General features: G+C 39.8%; 1 protein-coding gene across 2 annotated transcripts; it reads right to left on the bottom strand.

Annotated features, from left to right (window-relative positions):
• Positions 1 to 573: 573 nt before the first annotated feature.
• On the bottom strand, positions 574 to 17,507 carry LOC133982860 (upstream stimulatory factor 2). Of its 2 annotated transcripts, XM_062421710.1 has the most exons (11): positions 16,933 to 17,506; positions 16,419 to 16,459; positions 16,044 to 16,150; positions 14,435 to 14,554; positions 13,564 to 13,717; positions 8,333 to 8,420; positions 6,204 to 6,242; positions 4,211 to 4,269; positions 3,765 to 3,859; positions 3,528 to 3,656; positions 574 to 2,649 (listed from the first exon to the last, which is right to left on the bottom strand). In XM_062421710.1, the coding sequence occupies exons 1-11, from the start codon at positions 16,965 to 16,967 to the stop codon at positions 2,560 to 2,562; spliced, it is 957 nt and encodes a 318-aa protein (XP_062277694.1). In that variant the 5' UTR covers positions 16,968 to 17,506; the 3' UTR covers positions 574 to 2,559. The 2 variants fall into 2 exon arrangements, with proteins under 2 accessions (XP_062277694.1, XP_062277695.1); XM_062421711.1 differs by lacking the exon at positions 6,204 to 6,242 and having other exon boundaries at positions 16,933 to 17,507.
• Between the last annotated feature and the right edge of the window lie 310 nt (positions 17,508 to 17,817).

Here is a 17,817-nt window from a genome sequence, read left to right as displayed (position 1 = left end):
TGGATTTTTAGAGAATAGTAACATACCTCTCCAGGAATATTACAAGGACCTACTATTGTTACTAAGGACCACTGAAGTGTGGCCATTAAGATTTATCATGTTGCTGTAGAGCCATCTATAGGCGACACAATCATCATGACTTTTCCAGAATCCCTCTATATGTGTGTGAACCTCCCCTGTACATTTTTGGTCACAATTACACAATGTTCGCACAAATTGAACATTGTGACTTATTTTATGTTGAACATTTGGTGAAGATTAAACGAAAGGGAGAGATTCAAAATAATCCACAATAAATTTAGGCAGAAAATGGGCGTGACCTGCTGAGAGATTTATCTAAAACCATGGAGTCCAACAGAATAAAAATGTGTTTTTATATCCCACAGAACAGGAGCTGTGACCTAAAATGTAATGAAATAAATGTTACTCAAATCCATAACAGTTTTTCTGATATCCTGCTAACTAAGAGACAGTAATATGGGTCTGAAACATTACCTCCTTGGAAGTAGTAAAACATTGATTTCTGTAGATGTGCAAGACCTGGGGAAGTACAATGAGCCACAACCAAGTCTATTAAGGCTATTAGCTAGTGAAATTTTATTTTCCACCATTTTACTTAGAAAAGATGTCTTACAATCTAACCTGAGAACAATGAGGCTGCTACAGAGAAAAGGAGTCTTTTTTTCTTCCTTTTACCATTTCAATAAAGAAATGCGAGAAAAAAAGAATTAGCCACCAATGACCTTCCATGTGAACATCCATTTTTTCCCAAACATTATTCGTGCATTCACATTCTCTGCTCTCCTCGTACTGAGTTGTAAAAAAAATCTACAGCAAAACATCTATCACTCAACTTTGGCTAGAAGCCTCTTTTGATAGATCAGACACTTGCACTATTCATATCAGGTTTGAATCTAGCAGTAGTAGCAGAAGAGCACTTCCAAAGCACAAGCTGTTAACTTACAGAGTCTCAGATATTAAAATGTGATAGTCTGCCTGATTTTGCCAGGGGTCTGAGTGTTGGTTTTGCTTTGCTGGATCCTGAGCTGTTGACACAGGGAGAAGCAATCGTGCTCTAATAAGTGGCTTCGAAGCCTGATGTCTTTCTTCCACTTTCACTCTCATCGCCCAGAGCAGAACAAAAACACATCATGTATATTCATTCCCAAAATCGTCAACAATGTTAATATTGGCTTTCACTGTTTGTACAACCAATTACTGTTTACTGTTTGTTCGCCTGAGTGGGTGGAGACACGTGAGATCATTTCCAAGTTTTCCATTTTCCAGCTATTCCATCATGGAGAACAAGTTGTGCTCGACTAAGAAGTGCAACACAGAATTACTGTGAACTCCTTTTTCCATAGTGAGTCGAGAGTCTTTGAGTGCCGCTCTCCAGGGTGCCTCCCCCCCTTGTGCGTTGAGCTCCATTTGAAGTATTGCAATACCAAAATAGAGCATACAGCTTGAAATGAAACATGTGGGGATTATTCTTACACGTAAGACACCGGTAAATCATAAATGAACAAAAGATGAAAATAAACCCCACAGTACCTATTTATAATTTGGCAAAAATTGAAATTTGCACTGCACTCCTCTCCGGTCCACAATCATGTGCACTGGGCTTGTCAATCATCAACATGTTCCACATTTCACTTTGTTATTGAATAGCTAAACAGTTGCAAGTGATTGTGTTGACTTTTTGAGTTATTTTCCTGGTTAAGCAAATGCCCAACAATTCAAGTATACCATTTTTTTTCCAAATCAAGCTTCACTATTGCACACACTTTATGGTAATTATTATAACAAATGGCCAGCATAGAGTTAATGAGTTATTGATTGTTTACTCCTGGGATAAACTGCTCTAACATTCTGTAACATCTGAATTAAAACATGAGGAGTCATATTTACATTAATCAGCCAGAACCAAAGGCTAGCACAGCTCCTTGTTTGTCTTTGGATCTAGGTAAGCTATGTGTGTCACATTATTTCTGCCTGTAGAATCATAATGGTTTTTTTTGCACACTTTGATGTTTTCTCACTTGAAATTCAATCTGCTTCTCTAGGGTGTGTGAGATTTGATGTAACTGGTCTCCATCAAGGCTTCTGTCAGCAAGCGGACTAATAAATTAAAGCAGCTAAAAAAACAACATATTAATGTAGAACTCAAAAACACAAACAGAATAAGAGCATGAACTAAGTCAAAATTAATAATTGAGGGGAAAACATACAATGACAGGGAACAAAATTAAATGACAAACGTCATAGTCCATGAGTGAAGCTACATAAATACAACCAAGGGAGGAGTTCAGCAGAGGTTCTCTCTCATAGCATCTTTTCTTGGAGCACATTTCAACCCAGTTGTATCTGGTGGTTATCTCAATGGGATTGGAACAGTCAGGTACAGCCACAATTGGCCAGCGAAGGGGTTCACAACCTGGGAATCCAGGGAATTCAGTAAAAAGAAAGTGATTCTTCACAAGTCCTTCATCTCGCCTTCTTTTCCACGGTGTCAGTTATGTGTCTGAGTGGTGGCGCTCCTCCCTGTTCTTTTTGTCTCTTTCACTGCGGTGGTGTCTCCCCAACCATCTCAATGCCGTGCTGCTGGAGTTGCGCTCGGAGCAAAGCATTCTCATTCTTCAGCTCCTCAATCTTAAGAACAAAGAGCAAAAAAAAAAATCTCATTATAAATCTCATTACCAACATCTTCATCCCCATGACAGCTAAATATAGATCCAGGTTTACAGACCAAACTTTTCTGTTTGAAGACTGGGCGCGCTGGCTGAATGTAATGTACACACAGGGCTATGCAATCCCTGGGATTAAAGAATACTGCATGCAGCCCTTTTCAAAGACACCGCTGTCCACAACCAACTGGATTATCAAATCTTGAGGTATGTCATCTCCGCTACATTTCCCTTGGGTGAATCCCGAATTCACCTCCTCCCCACTGAGGGACTGAGGAAAGCATATTGGGCTTTGAGCATCAGAATAAGAATATATTGCCGAGTGCCTTGCAGGCCTGGGATTCAATGGAGCGATATGGCAGTCTCAGAGCAGCAAGATTTCACAATACTTTGAGTGCATTAGCATGCAGTTAGTTCTCACATAACCCCTGTGTATCTTATTCCCACAGTCTTTCAAAGCGATGATTTCAGGTAACACTTCTCGTTATGAGTGCAAACTCTTTGATCCTCTTTGTCAGGCTGTGATGATCAGCTATACAGGCTGCAATCTCAAAGGGTTTGTTTTGGAGAGATGAGAATGCATATGGAGCTATGTGGATTTTATGCTTCTGAGACTTAAGTAAAAGGATGTTGCAGTGCACTCTAAAGCGAACTCATCTATTGACTGCAGTGGCAATCTTCACAGCCACATATGCAGCCCACTATGGTTGCCTTACTATATATGAGTTCATGTACCTTCTAAACCCAAAAAAGGACATCATCATTCATATACCCTCTTTACCCATTACTTAAGCCCTTAGTGCCAATTGAAAAAAGAAGCACCCAAAATATAAAATAAAACACCTGCTGCCTGCACAACTCGTTGTCCACTTGTATCCTCTCTACTTCCTTCAGACTCTCCTGCAGTCGCTGGTTGCTTTGCCTCAGCTCACGGATGTAGTCACAAGCTTTGGACAGGATGCCTCCTTTGCTCTAGGAGGACACACACACACAGACACAGACACACACAGTTGAAAGATGATCATTTAAAAACAGTCCAAAGGTTAGCAGCAGTGCAGAGTCCAGTAAAAGACTGCTTACTGCTCCAGTCTTGGTGCTGTCCATATTGCAGTCTGGGATGATCTTGGAGAGAGTCACGATCCAGTTGTTGATTTTGTCTCTTCGCCGCCTCTCAACTGATTGAATGTTATAAAATAGTAGAAGGTCAAAACATATAATATATACCATTCATATAACAACGTGAGCATGTTAGCAACATGACTAGATAGAGATGACGAGGAAATTTTGGTTTAAAGAACCATATTATTTTCTTTGACTTTATCATTTCTGCTCCAAGTACCAGACTTTGACAGCTCAACAACGACCTCTAGTGGCCACATTGAAAACATGTTATCTACTCTTAACAATATTTTGACAGGGCTTGGTGATTTTCTTTCAACAAAAAATACTCTATTTAGCCGCCACGCCGCATTGTGTTGTGCACTGTCTGATGAAATCAAAAGCCACAATCGTAGCTAATTACCCACCTTCATTATGTTGCGCTCTTCTCCTTTCATCCCTTGGTGTTCGAGGTCCATCCATTTTCCTGCAGACAGACAGGAAATAAAACACTTTTCATGCACTACAATATCTCCCATCTCTGACTACCATACAATTAGGCACAAGTGCAATCCCTCAAATTTACCTAATCCTGTGCCCATTCAAACTCTTCTTTGCCGTTATCTTTAAATTCATGCCTTTTGTAATAACAGCCCTTGCCTACACCAAAGTGCTATATAAAAAAAGGAGCCTCTCAAGCTGTGTCATTTCTGCCTTTGGTAGAAATGATGAATGCACAGCCATATGGGGCCACATATGCAGTCCTGACACCTCTGATGGCCTGGAGCTGGCATGCTTTGACTGGAATACCAAGACCTATACAACCTTCTTATTCTTCCTGGCTGTCCTCTTCCCAGGTGTGGCCCAGAGGGAGCTCACTGTTTTATTATGCTGTAAAATTACAACACTGTAGAAAACCAGATGCTGTCTATTGGAGTCTGGTCGTACAGCTAATGACACAAATGTTTCTTGTCTCTGTGTCTTCCCTTAGGTATTCTGTTAATTAAGTCCCTCAGACGTGACAGGGAGACTTATCCAACCACCCACTCCAGCATGAACAGGCCAGTAACACACTCACATAAAAATATTAGGTGGGCGACATCTCAACCATGATTTCTATTGGTTTCTAATAAAATAGACAATTAATTCTTCACTCGCCCTATTTAAAATGAATCTACATCCATGCAATAAACAGACACTGCTGGAAAATAATTTCATTGCTAAATAAAATGTTATGAAACCTTTCGGTCCTAAAGTAGTGTAACAAATGTTCACTGGATCATTTCTGCTTATTCATGTCATGTTCGGTCATTCTTGTTCCTCGTCTGTCCCTCTGTGACACATCTTTATTCTACAGCCCCAAGATTTGTGTCCCATCAACACAACTGCACTGCTGATATCTTCGTTTGAGATAGTCAGCCAAGCCAAACTGCAGTCTCTCTTGTATCTCAACGCATCTTAATGGGATTTCAGCTGTATAATGGATTCAGCAGTACTCTTAGGCAGAGTGGGGGGAAAAGTAAATGTGGATGAGTATGAATACATAAATGTACAGGTCTGAAGGAACGTCTTTTAACTCACCCTCCTTTTTCACAACTTATAGAGGCACGCGTCGTCTAAACGCTCCTGAGAACTATTTTTCTAGAGAAATCCAGAAAATTAGTGGAGCAGATCCACAATGTCGAGGTGATTTATCTGTACAACTTGAGGCATTACTAAGTTTGTATGGATCTGTATTGATCCTCAAAAGAGAAATGTGATTTTCACTTTGTCTGCCCTCCCCTATCATTAGCCTTCAGTATTATACTGAGCCAAAGCCTGGACAATGAGTATGTAAAATTCATCGATATAGAAAAAAAAATGTGTGCTTTGAAATACAAGGAGCTGCAGCTTCTGTCAATGGGTGTTATGAACAATGTTGAGCTTTAATGATCATTAACAACTTATGTACAAGATAAACTGTCAAATTAATATTGCATGGCTTTCATTAGCTTTATTTTGTCCCCATATCCTTGTCATAGACAAATTATGAAACTTTCACAAGATCATCAAATAATGTTCAAACAGTAGGCTAAATATTAACATAAAAACAAATAAGCACACTTTGATACTAATAAAAAGTGTGGAGTGAGCCATTTGTTTCCAGATGGAGAACAGTGACCTAATTTCTAAGTTCTAATGGAAAAATATGGTTGCCACAAGCACAACTAACAACAATGGATCAGGGTCAACACTGAAGAAACGCTACGTCTGAGTCTCACACATCAAGAGCGGGGAGAATCACCGGGGACTTGTGGGAAAGGAGGGGTGCAGAAAAGAAAAGGGGAAAGGTTTGTGTGCTTCTTCTCCCTTCTTGTGATCTAATTTGATTAGTTCAATGCTGCAAAATGAGTGTAGGAGAAATGTGGAAGCTGTCCTCACCAGTTTAAACCTTCATGTTGCAGCACCTCGTTTTCATCTCTGCGGACGGCAGATAGGGTTGGAAGTTTTCATTCATTTTACTCACACGTCAACCATAATGTCACTGTTCATTAGATCACACTTAAATATAACTCTGAGGCTCATGTCACAATTCATACAAAATTCATGCAAGAGGAAATAAATAGAAACATATTGCAGATAAGCATTCTGAGAAAAGAAAATAACAATTCACTCCACATTTGTAGACGCAGAAATGCAGAAATACACTGCGACAAAGCATTTTCTTCACTCTTAACTGGAAAGCAGTCTGTTGTAGGCTGTGAACATCAAGAAACATCAAAAAAACAGCACAGCTGCTGCAAATTTTAGGGTGGATCTAGAGCTCCCCATAATGCTGCCCACAACAAAGGAGCTTAAGAGAAACTTAAGTATTGAAGTATTTTTCAACCTCGGCCATGTTTTCCCATCATTTTGGGTCTAAGCGTCTAATGGGGACAACAATTTTTGAAATTGAGCGAGATCGTTTCAGCCAGCGGCCATGAAACTGGCTGCAATGTAATTCTTAAGGGCAATTGTGCTCGTCAATTTGCATTCACTAAAAGTGTTTGTTTTTGCCACTGACAGGCTGAGATTGGTATTATAAGTATCTGACAACAAAAGCAAACACAGGAAATAGCTGTATGTAGCAGCATTATGGTTAACTTCTTTTTAGCATTGCACTTCATTGTTTTAGTTGCTTAAGTTCACTGAACGGTGAGTTTTGTGTACTGTTGCACCCCTAATAGTCTCTGCATATTGAAGCAAAAGTTAAATGACTATGATGCAGTTTCACGTGTTAAAGGTTAAGTGTAAGCCTGGTGGAAAATGGAGGAATATTCACTTAGGTCAGTGCTAACTCAATTTGACAATGGGTCATGTGCTCATTTTAGGTGACCACACAAGCAAATGGCTGTGCTCTGGCTTTTGCCTAACAAGAAGAAATCTTAGCTGCTTGACATTTAAAAAACCTTTTATCCCTCAGCAATATGGCTCATTTGTTAACGTGTCTCTGGTATAAAAGTGTACTCTGAATCAGAAATAAACACATGTTGGGATTCCTTCTCCGAATAAATATCCTTAGTGGGCCAGAATCAGGCTGGTGCCGTGCAATTAAAACCATAATTCAGTTTGTCTTTGTTCAGGTGAGCCTGCTGATTATCTTAATAACAGCAATCACCAGCATGTGGCTAACAGTTGGAGAGAGTCTGAGATGTATCCCTTTTGATGCATGATTATAATGATGCATGTGGTGAGTTTTAGAGATAAACAACATAAGAAGATTTTGGAGAAGGAGAAAACGGGCCAACCAGGATGTGATGAAGATCCTTGATATAAAAATCAACCTTCACAGCAAATTCAGAGGATTAATGAGGAAGACTCCCTTTACAGAAACACAGTCTGGTGTAAAAGTTAAAGAGAACAACTATCTAGCATTTCATGTGCATACATTTGAGTCTCATGGTAGTTGCAGTGATCAATATTAACAGATTACATTACATCCAACCTTGCTTGGAAGTCAATTTAGATCCTCCACTTCCAACAGACTTCCTTGGCCTCCTCCTGCATTAGCATTTAGACTTATGTGAATTCACCATGTTTTATTCACTCATTATGAGTTGATGTTCACTAACATGTAATGTATCTAAGGCTCTGGCTGGTGCAGGTTTCTTGCCCTCAAAGAAGCCTGTGTCAAGCTTGTGCAGATTTGTTGGGGAGCTTCATAGGAGCAGAGCCACACTGCTAAACTCAAATGAGTGTTATTGTTGCTCTAAATGGTAAAAAACTTGATGAAAATGCTCAAAAGGAAGAACTCTAAATTTAATTAATAACTGAATGGTTCTTAACACCAAACATTAAAAAACTATCTGTTCCACATCAATACAACAAGCAAAATTCACTTTCAAACTTCAACTGAGCAATTCACAACCTGCCTGTCACCACGAACGGCCAATTTCAAGTGGCATTTACATGGAGAATAACAAGTGTTCTACGAGAGCTGATCAGCAGTTATTTTGTTTTCAGAAAACGCTGTACCTCAGACTGCAACATCAAATGTCTCCTTCAAAATAACTGATTGAGCGGATACTCACGTAGGATATGACTGTGTGCGTGGGGCGATGGTTCGTTGCGTGCCTGTCTGAATGACATCAGGAGGGGTCATCATCACATAAAACTGACCTGTGGAAGGCATGGGAAACATCAGTCAGAAGAACAACATGGCATGAAAAATACACCACATTAAAATATTTAGTGTAAAAACTCGTGACCGAATCCATTTAATCCAACATTTAGTACACTGGAAGCCCTCACATATACAGTCAACATGGAGTCAAAAATACAGCCAAGACTCTCTTCTACCGCTCCTCATGACATTCAAAAATAACTAAAATATCATTTCTAATGGAAAGATGCAGATGCTCTGCTGTTAGTCATGCAGGCACTGTCATCTTTGGCACTGCCACAAGGTCTGTAGGATATAAACACCTCATCCTGCTCCTGCAGGTCAGCCAGATGGCCAACTCTGCCTGGCCAGACAAATAATATAATAATATAAATCATCAACAACGAAATGTACTGCCATTTTAAACAGAGAATATGTGGGACTAAAAGTTAAGGTCCCCTCACATGAAAACCATCCCCAGTAACACCAGTAACAGGACATGTAACTCCTTGACATAGCCAAAACACATGAATGGGGCACTTGTATTTATCAAGAATTTTATCAAATTTGATTATAAAAATACTATTGTCATTCCAAATAGTTGTGGACTGGGAATATTAGTTATAATGGAATTGGTCATATAAAAAAAGAGGGCTGGAGGGGTATTTTCTGGTTAAAGTATGAAAACTAAAGTGATGAAGCTTTCTTATAATCCACATTGGAAAGGTCAAGCCCTTCTTACCTCTGGATTCTTGCCAGGATGTGGTTCATTACCAGAGCCACATGAACTACTCCTCACCTCATAGGAGATAGTAGCTCGTAAAGCACTCTCCACTTACACCTGACAGTGCACCCCTTGGCCAGTGTGTCACGTCTACCCCAGGTTAACAGAGGACAAAGACAATAGCCCACTTCCTCTTGTAAGCTCCTGGTTTGACCTCAATGTCCAAAAGAACTTTTTTACTCACATTTAACAAATGAATGTGTTGTGTTACACATTCATTTGTGTCAGTGCATTTCATTGAGATAATAAGGCATTTATAATTAACGGAAACTAGCAGCAGATTGGCAGCAAGTGCCCGTTAGCAGAGAGCTGCGATGTGGAGTAGCTGGTGATTGATGGGTTTTATTTTGGACAATGTTACCTACAATAAAGAAACTTAAGTCTTCTTCCCCTTCTGTGGCATCACTACGCAGCACTAGTCACAACACCCCTCAGAAAAAAACCCATACAATACTTCTCTAATGAAGTCAGCAGGGTCATTCTGGTGTGTTGGACTAGGATTGGAGATTTTTTCGACAACCTGATGCAGGAGACTGCAGAAGTTGCGTAGTACCCCATCTCAATCTTTTAAGAAGCTCCACACACATCAGAAGCACTACTCCCTACACCAATCTACCTTAACACATTTGCACCAAACTGTACGAGCTGAGAACCCAGAAACACTGCAGCATTTTGTAGTTTTCTTCTGCTGCAAAGGTCACATGATTTGACTATCGCAGTACATAACAGAAGTGATAATTGAGGTGCATCAGTTGACATGGTTCAATGTCATTAAGCGCATCTGACTTCCTTGGATGTGTGTCATGTGATGCAAGTACAACACAAAATGCTCAGTGAGTGAGAGAGACAGACAGAGTGTGTAGATGTGATCCATTAACCCAACAAGCTACAGGTCAGTAATGGATGAAATAAACCAAAACCGGGCAAAAGAAGAGCTTTTAAAAACCCAAGTGACTCTTCATTTTGACCTTGTATGGCCCATGTTTGTGCCTGTATATAGTTATTAAGAGTATGACTAAACTGAAACATTCTGCTGGGAAAGATGTTCTGGGTTTACAAGCCTCGTTCATCGTGCTAAAAGCGAATGTGAGTTTAATATTATTTAACAGGTAAGGCAGGTGGATTATAACCAGGGTCTCCCATACATTCATTTATTTGTGGCGGTCCGCCACATACTGATTTTCTCTTTTCCGAGCTGCATGCCGTGCAATCGCTCTCTCTCACAAACACATGACAACACACCGTGAATAGCATGATGTTACACACTCTGGTAAAGTAGGTAGCAGCATGCACTTTTAACATCGGTTTGTAGTGCACCAGTAACACCAAAGAAGAGGAGTGGTACTACTCATAAGGCACATCATTTCAACTCTCAAATATGAAAAAGTCAGCTATCAATATGTAGAAAATACAAAGTAACACTTTAAACTCTAACGTTCTAACTAAAAATCAATGTACAATTAACACTTAATACTTCAAAATTACTTCATACATCCATTAATTACTGAAAGAACACAACCAAAGAAAATAGCAATAAAAACAGCTGCAACCTGCAGAATATGTCTAAATAAAATATTGCTTATTTAGTTTGACAGAGTCTAAAATTATTTTCAGCCTCAAGATGATTTTATAGGAGACACGCAGCTGTGCAGTGTCATATTTTCCTGAAAGAGCTGAGACGTACTTGAAACAGAAAAGAAGAAAGAAGAAGCCTTTGGCTCATGATGAAAAACAATAAAGTAACAAGAGTATTTTTTGTGATTCATTCATGATTCGCTAATTATTATTTCATGAATGAATATGAAAAGCTACTGTTGGTGCCGTCATTCCTGTTCCACAGGTAGTTTTCCCCACATCTGCTGTTTTACAACAACAGCCTGACTGTTTACTGAAGGAGATCACACATGGTTAGTATCATGAACACCTCCGCACAAATCTGTCTAAAACTGATGCACTCAAGTTAACGTCCATCTATGTTCTTCACACAACCTCAGCCTCAGCCCCAACTCTTCAAATAAGTTATTAGCAAACATGCAGGACTTGAGCAGACTTCTCGTTGTCCCAGGGAGGATATAACATTAAATTAAACTTTGGACGAGAGTTGGAAACACAATGTAATTTACATAAAATGTCAATACAACTGCAACGTTATTCATTAATTCAGTTATGCATTTGTCACAAAGTACTTAGCAATTAAAATGTTTGCAGTGGAGTACCTTATATGCAGTAGTATTCAATAATGAAATAATTAAGCCGCAGTCAGCTTAGCAACCGCAACAGATAGATTCTAATTCTGTGGGAAACACTGAAGGCTATGAGATGCTATAGTGTCATGAGCTGGACTTTGGCTGAAATGTGTGCAGTGTTTTTGGCACTGAAGAAGTGAGAGAAATGCTTTATTATATATATATATATATATTTATATTTACAGTTAAATTGAGAAAACCTTTATGAATATCCATAACAAACATATGTCTTTGTTTTAAGGGGAATAAATGAAATATAACATCAGCTCAGATTGGGTTTCAAATCTAGTTCAGTCAGGCTGGGTCTTCAGCTTCATTTGAGTTTTTTTCTTTTTCTTTTTTTACACCTGTGGAAATCTTTAGTTTAGGCCAACAGCAGGAGGCACAGACACCAACAGATATAATAGGTGAGGAATAATAAGTTCCTCCCATAAACACTGTCCAGACTCAAGCTGCCATGGTTGCTGCATAACAGCGGTAACGCAATCACGTCACGCCCACCGCAGAGTCAAGCTGATCAGCGCTTCACCGCTGAGTGAGCAGCTCAAGTGATGGGACATTAGTTATTCTCTCAGGCCTGACACAAAGCATGACGTGCCTGCCGAATGCCGACAAACATTCCTGCAGAAAAGTCGGGTTCTTGAAGACAACACTGGAATAAAGATAGACGTTTACGCTATAGAGGCTACAAAGAATAGACGACTACAGGAATGAATGCTTTGAAAAGTTTACTGTATTGGTCCGAATATAAGACAAATAATATAAAGACACACTTTCTGGATAAAGAAAATTCTTATATTCAGAATGCAGACGATTACGTGTTGACAACATCAGATATTCTTTTTGAATGGAGAACCAAATTTACTGGTGTAAAACTGACTCATACATGGAGTGTTGCAGCCTTAATGTTCTAGGGTAGTGAGTGTCTTAAAGTCTGTTTATAGTGAGTGTGTAAGAGTCATTCAGCCATAAAACTTTTGTCCTGCAGGAGTTTCTGAAGGATCATGTAACATGTTTTTCTGCCACAGAGGAAATAAAAGTCATGACAAGTGAAAAAGAGTCTAAAAGATCTTCGAAAGTCTCTCCACAGTAGAGATGCTGGAAGACTAAAACATTTGGTGGTGGAAAAGGGGGGTCTTATATTGGGGGCAATACAGTATTTAGGACCCAATTATTTTATAACATCCGAGGTTTAAATTATTTTTTATGGTTTGAATGGCTTCACTGATTTGTGCAGTAAGGAAAAAATCAATACCACAGCAGCTCTCGTCCAGAAACTACATTTTCCCTCAAAAAACCCTAAGAGACCTCCTGGGTTTCTGCTCCTCTAAAACCATCAGGGAACACTGACAATCGACCCCCTCTAACTGCCAACCATCTGCAACAGTGTGTCTGCTAGATCGATCAAGACCTGGCTCTGTAACACAGAACAAGCAGATGCTGGTTGTGTATAACAGCCTACGTCACTGCTCTCCAGGTCAACCAAACCCTGACCACCCTCATCAAAAGCAGAAGACAGTAACTTTCAGCCAGCGATGTCTCGACCAACCTCTTCTGGATCGCCACCATAAAACTGCAGGGACAGCTAGTACAGCCAGACGACAACATATGGTGGTTCAGAGGAAGAGAAGTCGAGTGGGAGGACATGCGATTTAAGTAAATAGTAAATATAATCAGCGTAGCTGATTTCATTTAGGCTTCTGATAATATTTGACTTATGTAATGTACACACTGTAATAGGGAGCATATTCTAACCATAGTGAAAATGTTGTCTGCGGATTACTGATATTGATACTGAACAAAATATGTTGCGCTGCATCAAGTGTATGACAAAAAAAAATTCAATATTCAAATATGAGAAAACCTTAATATGAGGCATCTACATAATCTTTCAAAAAGGCACTACTCAATTTAGGGAATTTCTAGGAAAAGTCTGTACTTCGTTCTCTACTTTCTTTCACGTCAACCAATACTGTGATCACAGTTCAATCGCAACTACTGAAAAAAAGGGCTGTTGTCTTCTCAGTGTGGTATTCTTCAATACACTCCTGTTTGTCACAGAAAATAATGGCTAAATTGTGGTAAGCTGTGGTAAGATTCAACCCAAATTAAGTGTGAGGACTGACTCACCCCCTGCCTGTGTGAGTGTGGGGTCTGCAGCGGCCTGCAGAGACACAGTCCCGTCGCTTACTGCGGTTGCGGGGAAGTAAGCGAAGCGCGTCTCCCCTCCCACCGCCTCTCCTGCTGGGCTTCCTCCATTATTGAAAGGGTTTTGGATCACAGCCTGTGACAGATAAGAGACAGACAGGGGAAAGCTTGAGCAAGTAGCAATGGAGCAGTCACAGCAGGTAAAAGCACACCTCAGTCTCTGTCAGACTCAATACTGGTATCCCCTCTAGACCACCAAGCAAGACACAGTGCCGTCTGACAGCTGGGATAAAGAGAGGAAAAGGAAGCAGCGGTGAGCTTGTTAGCAGAAATAACAGCAAGGTCAGTAAAGCCATCGGTGTGACACAAATGAAAACCTGTTTGTTGTGTTCTAGCAAAGAAAATTGCATGTTTTTATGTCTAAAAGGACAATTTGAATTTAGCTGCAACTATTCTGTAATTACACATTGCTACTGTCCCTTATTATAAAAACAACTCTGAATTTTCAGTCTCTGCAGGTAGTTAAGTGCTGGGCAGACATCATACACGGGCTTCACTGTTTAGCAAGTTTGACAAGCTGAAAAGAATTAACTACACACGCAGCTTTAATTACAATGACGGAATAAGTCACCAAGTACAATGGTATGTCTGTTTCAAGCGTTTTTAATAATGTTTGGACAATATTGAAGCTTTATGGCATGAGCAACATCAGCCTGTGTAAGGATAAACTATTGGAAATAATAAAAAGCTAAAATATTTTAAGACGCAGCTGAGGAATCAGTTACCCTTTAAAAACAGTAAGTCCATACTACCAGTTGGTTCTCAATCAATAAAAAAGGGGAGATTGTGTTACCTGAGCCACAGCTTGAGGAGCCCCAGTGAAGGCAGCTGTAGAGACGACGCTCACTGCTCCTCCTCCATCATCTCTTCCCTCAAGGTGCTGATCAGTCACCTGAACAACACGGTATGTCACCTGCATGGTGGAAAGAGCGACACATAAAAGTAAAAGAGAGAATGAGTGAAAAACAACAACAGACAAACAACTTTTATGTAAGTTTCTACAGTTCGAGGTGTAGTCACACACAAATCAAAACCTTACCTGACTTGTAGATTTGTTTATCATATCTAATGCTTCAGTTCAGCCAAGCCTTGTGTCTAACACTCCAGTCCTTATTTCAGCCGTGCACTGGTTCAACCATTCCACAAAATATGCTTATGCCTCAGAATGTCCCTGATTCGATTTTAAAAACAAGTCAAGAAAATGAGCTTGTTTGTTTCAAGAATCAGTATTTGTATCACCATATCATGTGACTCTCCTCCTGACTGACATGTGACAGCGGCCCAGTGCCAATCCCAGACCAGACTAAAATCACATGATCGCTCACACTAGCCCTGTTTACCCCAAATGAGCCACATGGATCACTGACTTCATTCCTTCCAGTGTAAATCATCCAAATAAGGATAAACCAACTTGAAAGTCATATTACTTTTCTCAAATCACCATGCTATAGTCCATCACTGACCACCGCTGGAGTGAATACCACATTAATAGAAAGCAAGGAGACAATCTAGACAAAAGTCACCAGTCAATCAAGGAGCTAGAAAAAGAGGAACACACAATCATACCCTCAGGCCTTATAGAGCCTGTTATCCTCCTGACTGACTTGTCTTTGGAATAGGGGAGGGAGCCAGAGCATAACAAGAACATAACAAGAAAACGCAACCTTGCATCTTACACAGAGAGTACTGTTTGTGAGAAGAACTGGAGTTTTTCTCACTGCGATGTGACAGAAATAACACAAAACCCAATATGACAAAGCATAAATCACAAAAACTACTGTAAATAATGAACACATATGTGGCGTGAAATGTGAAAAAATGTGAAATTCTGTCCCAATGTCACGTTGCATTATGCATATGCCCACATCCTACCTACCACATTTATCAATATGTAATGTGGAGCTCTGTCAATTAGTTAATTATATCTTTGCGCAAACACCCCTTGGACATTTATTCAACTTGACATCCAAAGTAATTATAGACTCTATGGTTTTCTGTTGTAGGTGCTGAATTGATGTAATCTTACCTCTAAAACTCTAGGCCCATATGACATTAGGAGCATTTAAAAGGTGCAGTGTGTGGAATTTAGTAGCATCTAGCAGATAACTTTGCAGGAATGGTATTATAGTATTAATAAATGTGTTTTAATAAGTGTATAATCACCCGAAAATAAGAATCATTGTGTTTCCGTAACCCTAGAATGAGCCTTGTATATCAACAAGGGGAGTGAGTCCAACTACAGTCAACTACACATTAGAAAAAAGTGAGGGGAAGAAGTACTGGAGATGAAGAAGATACCACTAAATCCTACACACTGGCTCTTTAACAGAATTTCTTAAAATGGTAGTAAAAGAACAATAATCAAATATACTGTGTGTGTCACAAATCTATTAATTCCTCACCTGCCCACCCTCAGTGCGGAACTGGTATTGTATGTTGTGGTCACCAAATGCTGCAGCCTGCTGAACACTGGCGATTGTAACTGCTGTCTGCTCTTCTCCTGTTCCGTCTCAGGGGCAAACATTAAGACAGAAAAGCCAGTTATGAGAAAGGAAAGAAAGCAAAACTAATAAAAAAAGACAGCCACCAAGCCCTGAGCTCAATATCAGCCGCTTCATGTACATGCATATATTGTATTAAACCTGTTATTTGCCAGCTAAAGCAATTTATATTTTCCGTGACAGCCACCAGACATCAGCTGTTGGCTGTCATACAAAATATGCACATCACTGTAGTTCAAGTGCCAGATGGAGAAGGTAGATTTTATTAACTCTTACCTTCAGATGTCTGGACAACCTCTTCTTCTTGCTTTTCTTGGCTGCACACCAAAAGCACAAATAACTCAGTTAGTTAGCAAAAAAAGGATGATTAATGACCCACAACTTTTATTTTTGGCAAACTTGTGCAAACTTGTGCAAGAAGGCAATCGACCTGCAACACATTCACAATCTAAAACACACATCGCTACTGTCCTCATGTTACCTACAGAGGCTGACACCACAGTTGTTTGTGTTTTAATAGCTAAGCGTATGCTAACCCAGCTCGTATACTCTTATTGGCTAATTATGGTGATGTTTCTCAAAGCTGTAGGTTACATACAGGCAGCTAAGTGGCTAAGCAAAGCTGCCCATGTGTCTTGCTAACTTATCTCCTTTCTATACATTGTATTCATTTTGACAGCAGTTTTTTTTTAAGGTCAGGCCTTTTGCTTAGCTTTGTAAACTAGCTATCCGAATAGCATGTCGTAGCTAGCTTGTCTCAGCTAGCCATTTTTTGACAGACTCGGGTTACCTTGCGCTGTCCAGACTCTGTTCAAGCATATCCATCAGGGTTAAAATAAAAAGTGATATTCGGTGTCACAGAGACGGAGATGGAAGTGCTGATCACGGGAACAAACACTCGGGTCATGTGAGAGAGACAGCCCAGGACACGTGAGGTGCAGCTCGGTGTTGAAGTCAAAATGGAGGCCGCTGCTGCTGCTGCTGGGTGAACCGAGGTGACTCCTCTCGATCAACTGCAGGATGTACAACACAAGCGGTGGCGATAGTACAGCCAAAACACTTTCAACTGTGTTTATTCTCCCACTGTGACCCAAAAAAACACTTAAAAAAATTTTACTGGCTGGATTCAAGTCTGCGATGTTGGGAAGGATAAAAACGATCACAAACAGAGCAGCTATAATTAAAAACAAACCAGTGTCATCTGTCAGTGTCCGAGTGTTATACAAATACTGCAGAATACATCTTTAATGTGACACGAATGCATTATAGTAATAGGATAGGTAACTTTTTTTTCAAGAATGACTTAAAACAACAATCAGGTGCCCCAAATAAACAGTGAAACATGTTTTTATTGTTTTTTTTTTCTTTTTCTTTGGGTGTAATTAGCCTACTTCCTGTTCATACTGATCCCTTCATAATGCACTTGGGGGGTGGTGATGATGGGGGACAAAATCCACAAGCCTCGTTCCGATGTGCAAAAATGAATTTGATTTGAAGCTAATATGAGGCTTCAGCCATCCAAATAAGTCAAATTGACTGGGCATCTTTACTCTCATTTATTTAGTCCTGAATTCCTTCTTTTGGTTATTGTCATTCTGGAGTTGAACAGGAAAGCATATCCTGTCTAGACACAAAGAAGGTTTCTGTTGTTGTTGTTTTTTTTAAACCAGAAATA

The sequence above is a fragment of the Scomber scombrus genome, chromosome 7 (genome assembly GCF_963691925.1).
Source record: "Scomber scombrus chromosome 7, fScoSco1.1, whole genome shotgun sequence".
In the NCBI taxonomy this organism is placed as follows: Eukaryota; Metazoa; Chordata; class Actinopteri; order Scombriformes; family Scombridae; genus Scomber; species Scomber scombrus.
This window is presented reverse-complemented; position numbering and strand designations above follow the sequence as displayed.